The sequence below is a fragment of the Meriones unguiculatus genome, chromosome 3, assembly GCF_030254825.1.
Source record: "Meriones unguiculatus strain TT.TT164.6M chromosome 3, Bangor_MerUng_6.1, whole genome shotgun sequence".
Classification (NCBI taxonomy): domain Eukaryota; kingdom Metazoa; phylum Chordata; class Mammalia; order Rodentia; family Muridae; genus Meriones; species Meriones unguiculatus.
Genome location: NC_083351.1, coordinates 48,274,462 through 48,288,093, shown reverse-complemented (window position 1 = coordinate 48,288,093; position 13,632 = coordinate 48,274,462). Strand labels below are relative to the sequence as shown.

At 43.1% G+C, this 13,632-nt stretch overlaps 1 protein-coding gene across 1 annotated transcript in view; it reads left to right on the top strand.

Moving 5' to 3' along the window:
• The first annotated feature begins 2,807 nt into the window (after positions 1–2,807).
• The window catches only part of Svep1 (sushi, von Willebrand factor type A, EGF and pentraxin domain containing 1), a 191,394-nt gene continuing 180,569 nt past the window's right edge, over positions 2,808–13,632 (top strand). Inside the window, exon 1 of the mRNA XM_060379952.1 lies at positions 2,808–3,732. Coding sequence (XP_060235935.1) covers positions 3,193–3,732 — 540 coding nt within the window. The 5' untranslated portion in view covers positions 2,808–3,192. The remainder of the gene's footprint in view (positions 3,733–13,632) is intronic.

Here is a 13,632-nt window from a genome sequence, read left to right as displayed (position 1 = left end):
AGCTGTTGTCTCTTTTTTATTAAAAAAGAAAAAAAGTATTTCTTGAAGTTGCTACATGAAACCAGCTTAGAATCTAGCTGTGCAGTCATACATATCCAGCTGCAGGAGGTGCCAGGAAATGCAGATTTTACACTAGATGTTTTTGTACTCAGCTAAAATTCTGGGGCTCCCTGTTGCTTTTAAAGAGGAATGTCTAGAAGTGTGACTAGACTAATGATTAGCCACAATGAGTGTATGAGCTAAGTGTGAATGCTTCTGTTGCCTGTCTTTGCTCTCCTCTCACAAAGCTGGGTTAAAGGGATCCCACTATGGTTTTTGTTGTTGTTGTTGTTTGTTTGTTTGTTTGTTTTGCAGGAAGGGGTGGTAGTGGTAGGTTTTGCTAAACTGGATCTCATGGGTAAGAATCTTTCTCATCTCATCTGAAAAAAGAGATAAAGAGAGAGAGACTAAACAGTATGTAAAGAGAAGCAGAAGTGGTTCTGAATGTCTCTGTGTGTGCATATTTGCATGTGCACATGAGTGCCTGAGTGAGGAGGCCAGAGTCTGATTTCAAGTGTCTTTCTCAGTCACTCACCGCATTATTCTGAGAGGTAAGGTCTCTACTGAACATTGAGCTCACCAGTTCAGCTATGTTGCCTGGCCAAGGAAGTCCAGGGATCTGTCTGTCTGTAATTGCAACTGTCTATTCCTGGGCTCCACTTTTTCATTTCTGATCTCAGTGCCTCATGCTTGCCTGGCAGAGACATTACAGACTGAGACATTTCCCTCCAGTCCCTTGTCACCAGCACCCTCCCCCACCATGCACCAGGTTCTTTTTTTGAGGCAGGATCAGACTATGATGTAGAACCCTCAACTCTTCTGCCTCAGCTTCTCAGTGCTGGCATTATAGGTTCAGCCAGGATCCACTGTGCTTTCATTTTCCAAGGCTTTCTCAGCCTGGCTTCACCAACCAGGCCTCTCCCCAGTTTATTTACTTGAGCCAATAAATCTCTTTTTGTTTAAACAAGGAGAAGCTGGATACCCATCACTTGCAACCAGAAGAAGAAACTACCTCCCTCCCTGGGTTTTTTGTTGAGGGGTGAGGGACACACAAGATAGTGTATACAGCAGTTGCCATGGTCCTGGAATGCTAGCTCTTAATGATGTGTTTTAAATAACATGGGTTAGATGAAATTTGGAAAAACTTCTTTTTCAAAGAGTTCCAAGTTGTATGAGATCTTACTCCTTCTCAGAAGATCCAGATCTTTCTTCTCCCTGCAACCTGTCCCTCATGAAAACATGCAACAACTCTGGAATAATCTTCAAATCTACATTTTCTTCTGATGTAGTCTGACCTGAAGGACTGGATTAGAGCCCTACTCACTTTTCAGTTCTCAGTATTTTGCAAGCTAGTACGTTCTTGACGATGCTGGAAATGGACTTGGACAGCATTCGTGAATGAAAACATTCGTGAATCTAAATGGCCAGCATTTATTGAGAACATGCTGTGTTCTAAACACATTCCTAAGAATTTTACTATTTTATGGTTTAATCCTTAATATGTTATTATTACTCCATTTTCCAAATGAGCAAACTGATGCAACCAATAAATAACACAGCCAAGATTTCATGTCAGGGAAATTGACCCAAGAGCCCCAACATTTCAGCCTTCATGCTCTGACACTTCCCATATTGAAGGTGGTTCATTAAATAAATTTGGAGTTAAAGCACTCATTGTTGGGGACCAGGGAAAGTCTGAAGTCACTTGATTCCATTGCAAAATAAAAAGTAGACACTGGACCAAAGCCCAGAGGTGATGGAGGTGATGGAGTTTTATGTAATTACACAGGGCTCCTGAGTCCTAGCTAGAACCTTTTAACAAAGATCCCCACCTTTCATGTAACAAGTATGTACTTCACACATGTACATCAAGTAGCAGCTGACATTCCAAAGGGTATGTATGCCAGGCAGATCTTCTGTTGAATCAGATTTTAAAAAATGTGTTAAGAAAACAGGGCCTCCTACTCACAATCCAAAATTTAGCATGAACTTTGACCCTCATAGAAGGCTTGCCTGGCCTTGGCTAAAGTCAAGTCTGCCTTCCCAGGCTCTTTTGTTTAACTAAGGTGGGTTGTTATTATATGTATGTATGTGTATATCTACATGCACACACATAAACATATATAATTATACATATACATATACATTTCACGTGTGAATGTCGAGTTGATGGTGATGGTGGCATCACTTTACTTCTTACAAGTTCCTAGAGGACAGATTACATGTCAGTTTTCCCCTGCTCATCCTCTTGGTACCTGTCGAGCCCAAAAACTGCTGCATGAAGGGAAAAAAAATGAACAAATGCGTTAAAGATTAAATGCAGGAAAGGAGTAGGCTAATTCTGATTATGCGGTGAGCGGGGTGGACGCCACTTCAATAGCCTGCGATTTGAATAGGTTCTCAGGAGTCTACACCACTGATCAGACAGACCCTTTAAGAAAGTTATGCAAATATCCACTTTGGGAGGCTTAGACCCCTATCCCCACCCCCAACCCTCAAGAGTGGAAAAGAAGCCCAAAAGGTGAGCAAGCAGTTTTCAAGGCATGCTTCGACTCTGCCAGCCTCTCGCGCCTGTGTTTTCCTCTGCAGTGTTTCCAATTACTGTGGCACTCTCGGTATCCAGATCCATCTCCAGCGAATTCCTCCGCAGCTCCTTGCCAGACATATGGGATCAATCAGTGCGCTTGTAAGGGAATGTTGACAGCATGACAGGCGAGGGGTTCTGGTGTCATGGAATCTCCAAGAGTCTTTAGCTGGATCACGGACAAGAGAGAGGGGGAGGAGAGAGATAGAGGAGAGATACCAAGAGGAGAGGGAAAGGAAGGAGAGGACAGAGGGGAGCGACTGTAGCTTCACTGCCCCCTTCCTTCAAACATTTTATAGGCTTCTGAAGAGAGAGAGGAGGCGGAGGAGGAGGAGAGAAGCGAAATAGCGGAAAATCAGAGGAGCAGAGTGCTCAGGCTCCAGTCCCTCCTGAGTCCCGAGCTGCCAGAGGAGTCTGGACCGTGTCCCCAGTGTCACATGCAAGGGCTCTGAGGTTCGCGGCAGCTGCCCCGGGTCCCCTCCGCCCAGTACCGACCGCTGGACTCCTCTCCGCGCGCTCCAGGACTGTCGCTGTGCGCTCCCCGGAGCCACCGCTCGGTTCCCAGCGCGATGTGGTCGCGCCTGGCCTTTTGTTGCTGGGCTCTGGCACTGGTGTCTGGCCAGACCAACTTCCAGCCACTGGCCCAGGCGGCGGCGCTCAACTTCAGCTTCCGCCTGTTTCCCGAGGCCTCGCCAGGGGCTCCGGGCAGACTGGCGGTCCCTCCCGCGTCGGGTGAGGAGGAGGCAGTGGGGAGCAAAGTGGAGCGCCTGGGCCGCGCGTTCCGGAGCCGCGTGCGGCGCCTGCGGGAGCTCAGCAGCCGACTGGAGCTGGTCTTTCTGGTGGACGAGTCGTCCAGCGTGGGTCAAGCCAACTTCCTCAACGAACTCAAGTTCGTGCGCAAGCTGCTGTCCGACTTCCCCGTGGTGTCCACGGCCACCCGGGTGGCCATCGTCACCTTCTCGTCCAAGAACAACGTGGTGGCGCGCGTGGATTACATCTCCACCAGCCGCGCGCACCAGCACAAGTGCGCGCTGCTTAGCCGTGAGATCCCGGCCATCACCTACCGTGGCGGTGGCACCTACACCAAGGGCGCCTTCCAGCAAGCCGCGGTAAGACACCCCCCAGACACAGGGACAGCACCCCATGGCCCCTCCCGCCCACGACTGCCAGCCCCTTCTCCAGCCCTGCTTGGCCCCAGCAAGGCTTACCGTCGCGAAGGCTAGCGTCCCGTCCCAGCCATACAAACAGGAACATTCTCCTGCTGTCCCTGTGAGGATCCAGAGTGAAAATGGATTTTAAATGCTTAGTGGGGCGTCACGTTTCTTACAGGGTCCCTTTGAGGACTCCTGGTAGGAAGGAATCCTGTGCTCCCTTAAGTTGGTGAAGGCAGTGTGTAAACAAGCTGGAACAGGTATGGTTCAAAAACATTTGTGACAATGCAGTAAAATGAGGACAGCCCTGATTCTTTTTCACGATATAGAAAGAGCAGTCCCTGCACTTCGCTTCCAGACCTTGTTTGTTTTGTCTGTGACAGGCTTTCTCATGTTTCCAAACTGGCCTCCAACTTACCATCTAGCAGAGGGTGTCCTCCTGCCTCCAACTCCCAACCACTGAGATGACAGCCGCTGGCCACAGAGACTTTATGCTCCAGGTCTTTCCTAAATAAATGTTTAGCATCTGACAGAAGTCAGTTTCACATGGTAGGCTTAGACATATAATATAGGATAATCATACTAAAATCTTTACACCTAAAGAAGCTAAGCAAGAAGAAGGACCCTGGGTAAGATGCTCAGTCCTCATTTAGAAAGGCAAATGAGATGGACATCAGAAGAGGAAGAAAACTGGGAACAGGACAGGAGCCTACCACAGAGGGCCTCTGAAAGGCTCTGCCCAGCAGGGATTTAAAGCAGATGCTAAGACTCATAGCAAAACTTTGGGGAGAGTGAAAGGAATCTTAGAAAAGAAGGGGGAAATAAAAAGACCTGGAGGGGACAGGAGCTCCACGAGGAGAGCAACAGAACCAAAAAATCTGAGCCCAGGGGTTTTTTCTGAGACTGATAACCCAATCATTTATGGAGACAACTTAGAACCCCTGCACAGATGTTGCCCATGGCAGCTCAGTATTCAAGTGTGTACCTTAGTCTCTGACATGAACTCAGTGGCTGGCTCTTTGATCACCTCCCCCTAAAGGGGGCAGGCAGCCTTACCAGGCCAATGCAGCCAATCCTGTTGAGACCTGATAGGCTACGGTCAGATGGAATGGGAGGAGGGGGGGCAGAATTGGGAGAAGATGAGGAAGGGGGCTGGGATACAAAGTGAATAAATAAAAAATTAAATTAAAAAAAGAAAAAAAAACTTTTCCTAATTACAAAGTGATACATAGTTGAGCATAATTTGGAATACAGAGAAATATTCAAGGCAACCCAGCAAGTCAATATTTGTAGAATAAATAAAACAGAGTGGAGAACCAAAATCTTTTCATCCTTAAAATTCCAGACATGCAGTTGAATATTATTCAGTGTGTATATTGATATATACTTCAACAAGCTTGCTAAGCTACAGTTTTGCAACCTGCATTCTTCAGTTGTTAAATAGGATTCAGCTCTACATTAACTCATACTCTCCTGTGGCACTATCGTGGGTCTCTACAGAGGGCATTGGATCCCCTGGATCTGAAATTATTTACTGACAATTGTGAACTGCCATGTGTGTGCTGGCAACCGAACTCAAGTTACCACTGAGCATCTCTCCAGCCTCATGACAACTGAGTGTTTTGAACTCGTGCATGGGGAGCACACATGCATGTCATTTAAATAAGGAATCCAGGAAGTCCTCTCTGATTGCTTCTTTAGGATGTCCTAAGTTCCTTGTCTAGTAAAATATGTGAACATTTTTAACTTCTTAGTCCACACTGTCACTTCCTCCATTGGAGAGCTGTATAAATTTACATTCTCCTATTATGTACATGTGAATATATTATTTTAAAAAGCATTATTGCTAACTTGATAGATAAATAGAGGCATTGTTCTAACTGGGTATTTATTTGTCTTTTTTCCAACCTGGTCTTAGTTTTTGTTCTTTTTTGCTGTTATAGGCATATTTGCTTATTCTTGGTGATTTGTATATGCTCTTTATGTTGTAAGACCTGGGACTTTTTTTGTATGTGCAGCAAAGACATTTTCCATTTCGTTGTATTTTGCCTGTTTATTACTGTGTCATTGAACAGGTAGTTTAAACCTTCATTTGCTCAACTCTATCAAAGTAATCATTAAGAAAAAAATTTAAAGTTCTTATACTTGCTTATATTGTTGGGATGATTGTCTTGCTGCCCTAATGAGAAATGCTTTCCATTCAACAGTTTGCTTAATCTGGAACTTGCCTAGGAGTCCCATAAAAAGATCTCAGTTTTTTAAAAATGTTAATTGTCTCAGCTCACGAGTCACGAATTCTTTCTCAATTTAGTTAAAGGTTAACCATCTAGTAAATGTGAATGGGTACTTGAACCCCTCCTGGTCTTCTATTTCATCCTGTCTTAAAATTTTAAACTTCATAAAAATGATTTAGTTTTTGTAACTTTACAACATATTTAAATATGAGATAGTGAGAAAAAATCTTTTGTTTTTTGCTTGTTTGTTTTATCTTTTTCCATCAGTCTTTCCTAGGCATTATATAATGTGAATTTTTAATATATTTTCATATAGTTTTAATAAAACTAATATGAATTTTGATTTTAATATAGAAATGTTGATGTGATTGGGAGCTACTACATTTTTATAATAGGGCTATGCTAATTTATACTTTTTATATCAATCAAGAGTTGTGGTTTTTTATTTATTTATGAGTTGTGTTTTTTTTAAAGTTCTGTGAATACTTTTTTTAAAAATTAGACTTAATTATAGTCAACATTATTATCTATGAATTTATCTTTTGTGGTACTGAGGATCAAATTTAGGCTCTCACATAAGCTGGCTAAGTGCTCTATCACTGAGCTAAATCCTCCGGTTTCTTTTTTAACTTTTTATTATTTCTTTTAACTTTACTATTATTTAACAGGGTCTCAGTATGTTGCCCAGGCTAATCTTGTATTTACAATCCTCTCACCCCAGCTTCCTGAGAAGCTGGCATTACAGGCTTGAACAGAGAGGCTCAGTTTATATTTTAAACAATTATTCTTGAAGTATCAAAACATTTCCTTTTCATTTATTTGTTTATTTATTTATGTTTGGTTGTCCGGGACAGAGATTTTCTGTGTAACTGTGTAACTGTCCTGAACACAATGTGTAGACCAGGCTATTCTTGAACTCACAGAGCTCCACCTGCCTCTGCCTCCCTAGCACTGGGATTAAAGGCATGTGCTACCACACCAGGCCTACGTCATCAATTTCTGTGTCTGTATTTCCTCTTCATGCATGGAGATAATGCATGTTGGTCAGGCCATCCCTCATCCATTCCCTCCAGCACGCCGTAGGCCTGAGCCTCCAACCATCTCCCATTTCCCACCTCACTTCATGTCTTCAGTTTTCTTTATAGTCCACATTTAGTGCTGCCACCTGTACATGTGCACATGTATGACAGAATCTCACAATACTGACCAGGTCATCCTTGAATCTCTGGGAACAGGGGACACTCGTATCCCAGCTTCCCGTGCAGCAGGGGCCACAGCAAGTGCCACCACACTTAGCAAGCGGATTCTTCTTGAAGTCTCTTAGACTCATTATTTCTTTCCTCTTCATAAATTTTACTTTACTGACAGCGTACAGAAAATGAAATAATTAGAAAAGTTTCCTCTAAACATACTGTGGTATGTTGATAATAACATATGCATATACATGCATATCTGTGAGTGCATAACTAGTATTTACCTAAAAGTGAAGGAATTATTCACTCTCTTTAAGTTTCTGTGTTACTGCACGTTTTTCATCATACTATTATAATCAGAAATTCTCTTCTACTTTATCAGGTTTTTTGTTTTACAGGCACATAATTTTCCATTGTAGACGGTGCCTTTATTTTCAGCCTGCAATTAGCTTTTATTGTATATGCAGGCTGTTACAAAAACCAGCATATTATATGTTTGTCCACATCTCTGATCATCTCATAAGTATAAACTTCTGAAGGGACATCATTGCATTCGAGAATATGTGTGTTGCAACTTGCTCTGCAGAAAATGGCACCACTTTTCACACCCATGTGTGATGTCCATGTAGCTACTAGGATGCAGATTGGCCAGGCCAGTATTTAAATGCTCTTGATTTTGTGTGTGAGGGGATGTATTCCTCTATTAGCAATGCGAAGCCTATCCCCATGCACTCTGACCAGTTCTCTGGCTGTTCCTCTTTGAATACACATTTGGGAATTATTACCCATTTTTCATTTGGGCATTGTTCTTTTTATTCCTGGTTGGCAAACATACTTTAAATGTAACTACAACCCTCAGGTGCCGATTAGGTGGCACCTATCATTTTTTATCAATCTATTGAATCTAGTTTCCTTTTTCCTTTTCTTGTGCACTGTATGAAACTTTTAAGGCTTTCCTCCTCTTAATGTGGATGAAGTAAAGATGGAGGATGCTCTCTGCTTGTTGAAATTGTTGCACCAAGCAGAATTCACTTCTAAGCATACCCTGGCTTGGATTCCTTTACCAGTACTCATAAGACCATCATGGCTGGCCTTATTCTTAATGTTCCTCATTGCCCACTTTGCCAGAGGAGAGCCCAGCTACCCTGGGGAAACCATGCCTTGATTCAGCTCTTCTGTTTAGTTTGGCCAGGCTTGCCCTGGGTTTCTGAGAATGCTGATCCTTAAATGGGAAGTGGGGAATGAGTCAAGGACGCTGTGCTCACCTCAAGACCTGCTCTTGTCTTCAGTGTCCCCCTTCCAGATACTGTGTGTTGTCTTGGAAAGCAAAGTTGCCAAAACAAGGCTCCTGGTGCATTTATTCGTTTTGGAGCCATCTGTGACTAGTACACAGAGGTTTCTCAAATGTTTCTTTTAACTGAACTTTGCCTTGACTTTATTTTTCTTTTCTCATTTTGAATGAGTTATGAGAAGGTACAAAGGTCAACTGGACTCAGTCCCTATTGAGCCAGAAACTTGCACGTTTTTCTTACAACATTTGCAAGCCTCTGAAGGGCATACTTAGGTATAAAATACACTATTTAGAGAAAAGTAATGGGAGAGCAGCAACGCTGGGAAATGGTGCTGGTGAATCTCTGAGTGTACTTTTGCATGTAGATCAAACAGGTGCACTTCACTGCCAGCTTAGATTGCAAATGGTAAGCCACAGAGTTTGGGTTCAGATATGAAACACACACTGTCAGTTGAATATGAGATTATTCATTGCCTTCCCATGTATTTTTCAGAATGGTGACACTTGAACTGTTCGTGTGGCTTTATATGAAATAGGTATATAAATAAACACATATAAATACTTTTACCTTGTACAAGTTAGACACTTCATTTCCCTTTTTAAAATACTTATCTTCAGTTCTGTAGGGGGTGGGGAGGTGGGTGGGTGAGTTTGTGTACATGAGTGCAGCACCTAAAATAGTCAGAAGAGGGTGTTAGATCCACTGGAGCTAGAGTTCCAAGTGTTTGTAAGCCACCAAATTAGGTACTGGGAACTGAACCCAGGTCCTCTACAAAAGCACATGATTTCTTAACCACTGAGCCATCTCTCCAGACGCACCATATTCCCCTTATATACAGCCTTACTATTAAGAATTTCCATTGCAAACATAAACATGTCTGTTGCTACTCAACACATTTTATTGCTTAGACTTAAAGGATAATAAGCTTTTAATTATGTGGTGTTAGAACTGTTCAGCCTTTTGGGGAACATACGGGAGGATATCTGTGATCACCACACTTGATTTGAAAGGATAAGCTTCAGGGCAGGCACACTCTCTTTAACTATTACCCCTGGCCTGCACCAGAAAGTGTAAGGCTGGAGTAGTCAAATCTGTAGCTACCACTCACCCTGAGATATGGGCATCCTCCTGTCTTGTTATCCTTTGTACACACTTCTATCTACATGTCTCTAACATATTGCACTTTGCAGCTCCCTCCCTTCCCTCTCCTCCTCCCCATCTCACTTCTCCCCATCTCCTCTTCTGTCCTCTCCTCCTTTTCCTTCTTCCCCTTTGCATGTTTCTAGACAGGAAGTAATTTGAAAACCTCAGACAGAATAAATAGGTAAAGAGAGTCACACTCCATCTAGGGAACTCTTGCCACAGACCACATAATATTTCCCTGCATGCCTCGTTGAGGGGAGCTTGATCTTACGCCCGCCCTTCGTCTCAGGGAGCCTTATTAATGAGAAAGAAGAGCGGAACAGGTGCTTCATATCTGATGCATATCAGGGTCAATAAAATCATACTTTTAAAAAATGTCCAGACACTGAACTAAATTGGGTAAAATGCTGAGTATGTGTGCAGTATCAAAAACTTTCTCTCGCATAACTGCAATTCCATGGGCAATTACATTTGTCATTACCTGGCTGTCATGGCATATACCTCTAATGCTAGAAGTTGGGAGGTGCAGTCAGAAAGATCAGGAGTTCAGGGTCAGCCTTGGCTTAGAAGGAAGTTTGAGACCAGCCTGGGCTACCTGAGACTCCACCTCAAACAAACTATGTATATATGTATAAGGAAAAGATGGGCAGAAAAAAAAACAAAATATGAGCAGTATTTATCTACAGGGAATATTTTACAAATTTGAATGACTCTTTCCCCTCTGTTTGTAGCTGCAGTGAACATGTATAATTTGCCAGGAAGTGAAGTATCGCTCTTGTACATGAACAAAGGTGACTGAAAGAGGACACCACCTTTGGAACCTTCAAAGGTGCATTCTAGCAAGCCTGCTCTCAAGCATACAATGCTTTTCATATTTTTAGATTTATTTGCTTTATGTGCGTGAATGTTTTGCCTGCATGTATATGTGTGCGCTGTGTGGGTGCTGGGAAGCAAACCCAGGTCCCCCTTACGAACAACAAGTGCTCCAAACTGCTGAGCCATCTTTCCAGCCCCTAAAATTTCTTTTTAAATGTCAGCTTTCCCCTTTAATCTTCATGAGAATGTAGCATTCTATCACACAGTGCAGTTCTGCTTTCAAAACCACGAGGATGTCCAAATTTTTTCTCTTGAAGTTGAAATGAAAAATACTCTGGTCTTGTTTTGTCAAATGCCCAGGGCTGTAGCAGTGAGTCTTTCAGCGTTTGCAAGCTTTGCAGGATGCGGGATCACCAGCTGAACCCTCGTCCTCACTCCAGCTGCTCTTTACTGCCTCCAATTCACACCAGATCTTAAGACTGCAGGCACACATAAAAACCTGCAAATTGGTGGTAATGCCTCCTTTGGTGCCTAGAGACCTCTCTCAGAAGAGGAGACCCCAATAGGCAAGATGTGACAGCAGGCCGGTGTTGAGGCGGCATATGGTAGAAATAAGTGGTTCTCTTCCCTTGCTGAGACGCCGGGAGACTGGGCTGCCTTGGTTTGTCATTCATGGACATGTCAGTGACTAATGTCCTGTCAGGTTTTCTCATTTTCACTAATAATGAACATCAAAGAGCATCTCCAGGGAAAAGAGATGTTTTCTAACATTTAATGTTATCCTACATAAAAAGCAACTGCATCAAAGGATACATTTTCTTCTTGGTTAATTCTTCCCTAGCTCTTGAACTTTTCTACTGATGCGAATTTTGTTCTTTTCATGGACAGTCAGGCTCTTGGCTTCTTGCTGTCAGCCGAGATGTGTGCTGCTTTCTAGGGTCGCCTCTGCTCATATCTTTTTAGTCACATTTTCTCTCAAATATGCAGGCTTAGCCTTTGAGCATTGCTTCAAATGTGATGATTTGGGGAAGTTATTGGAATTTTCTAGCCTTAAAGATACCAGAGTTAAGGTTGTTTGTATACAGCCCAATCTAATTAGTAAAACCTCACATTGCAAGTAAGCTGCAAAGGACATTATAGAGTCTTTTTTTTTTTCTGTCGCCCTAGATTCAGTGCCAAGACCCATGGCTTGCAGTAAGGAGCACTGTGCATTCCACATGTTAATGAGTAGCAACTGAGAAGGGTATATTCTTCCGAGTTCATAGATCCTGTGTAAATGCACGCTTGCATCTGTAGATCACATTCTTCCCCTCCACTGTTTAACACCTTCCTCTGGCTTCTACAACCAAGCAAACAGAGAGAAACACAGCCATTATGGAGGTCTTAGATTTGGATGGAGCAGTGTTCTTATAGAATAAGAGTTCTCTCCTCTCTTGTATGTTTTGTGTTTCCCTTGCTCCAACTGGGCAGAGGGAAGACCCACAATCTTTGTGCCAGTATTAATTCAGATGGACAGAGGCCTTGACTTGACTCTACCTTTGTACTTAAGAAGTGACTAGAAATACAGCCAAATCTTGGTTTATATTTGGACAGAAGTATAACTGGGGGAAAGCATCTGAATGTAAGAGGTAGCTGATCTGGGAGGGGATCCAAGCAACTATGGGTGGGAGAGGAAGGAAGGGAGACAAGAAGAGGAAGGATGCCAAAGACAACATGAATGGTAGTTGGTGTTTAATTCCTGTGGAACACTGGGAGCTAGTGTTGATTCATGCCTCAAGTATAGCAACTGGATGGTGTGGGGTCTCCAGGTCTTTTAAAGTCTCTTCATGTCAGCCATGGTTCATGGTTGCTACCATGGTTCATTCTCTGTTACTCACACATCCTCGGCACACAAGCAGAGTAGTCTACAGGCATCCACGAGCGCCTCAAGCGTTGCAGAGAGGAAGGTGACTAAATGGAACCGGTAAGGGCTCGAGAAATAACTTAGCGGTACAGCAGAAACCTTGTACATATGAGGCTCCAGCACTACAAAGCAAAGATGTGTGGCTTTGCGTTGGAGGAGAGCCATGTAAAGCAGCTGTAGCAAAGCGATGCTCGGCATCTAAGCACGCAAGCAGACAACCAGAAAACAGTAGCCTAAAATTATATGTGCTACTGAAGCGGAAGGTGAGAAAAGAATGAAATCGCTCCAAAGAGCCCCTCATAGGCCAGGCTTTGACATACCACAAGTACAGAAAGAGTCACTGGTTTGCTTTTTTCCCCTTATTTCCTCCCACTTCTTCGATTTCAAAATTTCCTTTCCCTTATGGCTTGGAAGCCAAAGAACTGAAGTCAGTATTTATTTATCCAGCAAAAGTGACTGTCATACCAACAGTATATTTCTTTTCAGGAATTTTGCAAAGTGCTTTATTTGACTTTCTCCCAAATGTGGGAGAAAGAGGTTTTAGCTGCTTTTCCTGTTGCTTATGATAAAATAGCCTGACAGAAGCAACTTATGAGAAAAGGTTTATTCTGGCTCACAGCCCAAGGGTATAGGACATCAAGATGGGAGAGGTCACAGAAGTAGGAACATGAGGCAGCTGTCACTTTGCATTTGCAGTCAGGAAGCAGGGAGCCAACAATGTCGGTTCTTGGTTATCTTTATCCTTCATTCAGTCTAGGGCCCGAGCTCAGGGAGTAGTACTGCCCACATTTCCACAGGCCTTCCCATGCCAAGCTAACCTGATCAATATATTCCTTCACAAAGGTCTTAGTTCATTTTCTACTCCTGTCATAAAGCACCATGACTAAAGCAACTTATTAAAGAAAGTGTTTAATTTGGCTTAGATGGTTAGAGTCCATGATGGCAGAGCTGAGAGCTCACTCCTTAATCCACAACCGCAGAGCTCAATCTACAACCACAAGGCAGAGGGAGAGAAAAATCCCCAAATCTTTGTAAACCTCAAACCCTGCTCCCAGTGATACACCTCTTCCAACAAGGTCACACCTCCTAATTCTTCCCAAACCATTCCACCAACTAGAGACCAAGTATTCAAATAGAGGAGCCTGTGGGGGCCGTTCTTATTCAAACAACCACAGCAGGCCCTTCTCCTAGATGATTCTAGAGCCTGTCAAGTTGATAATCATTATCAATCATCATAAATAATACAGGGAAACCAGGGCATTTGATACATAAGTCTT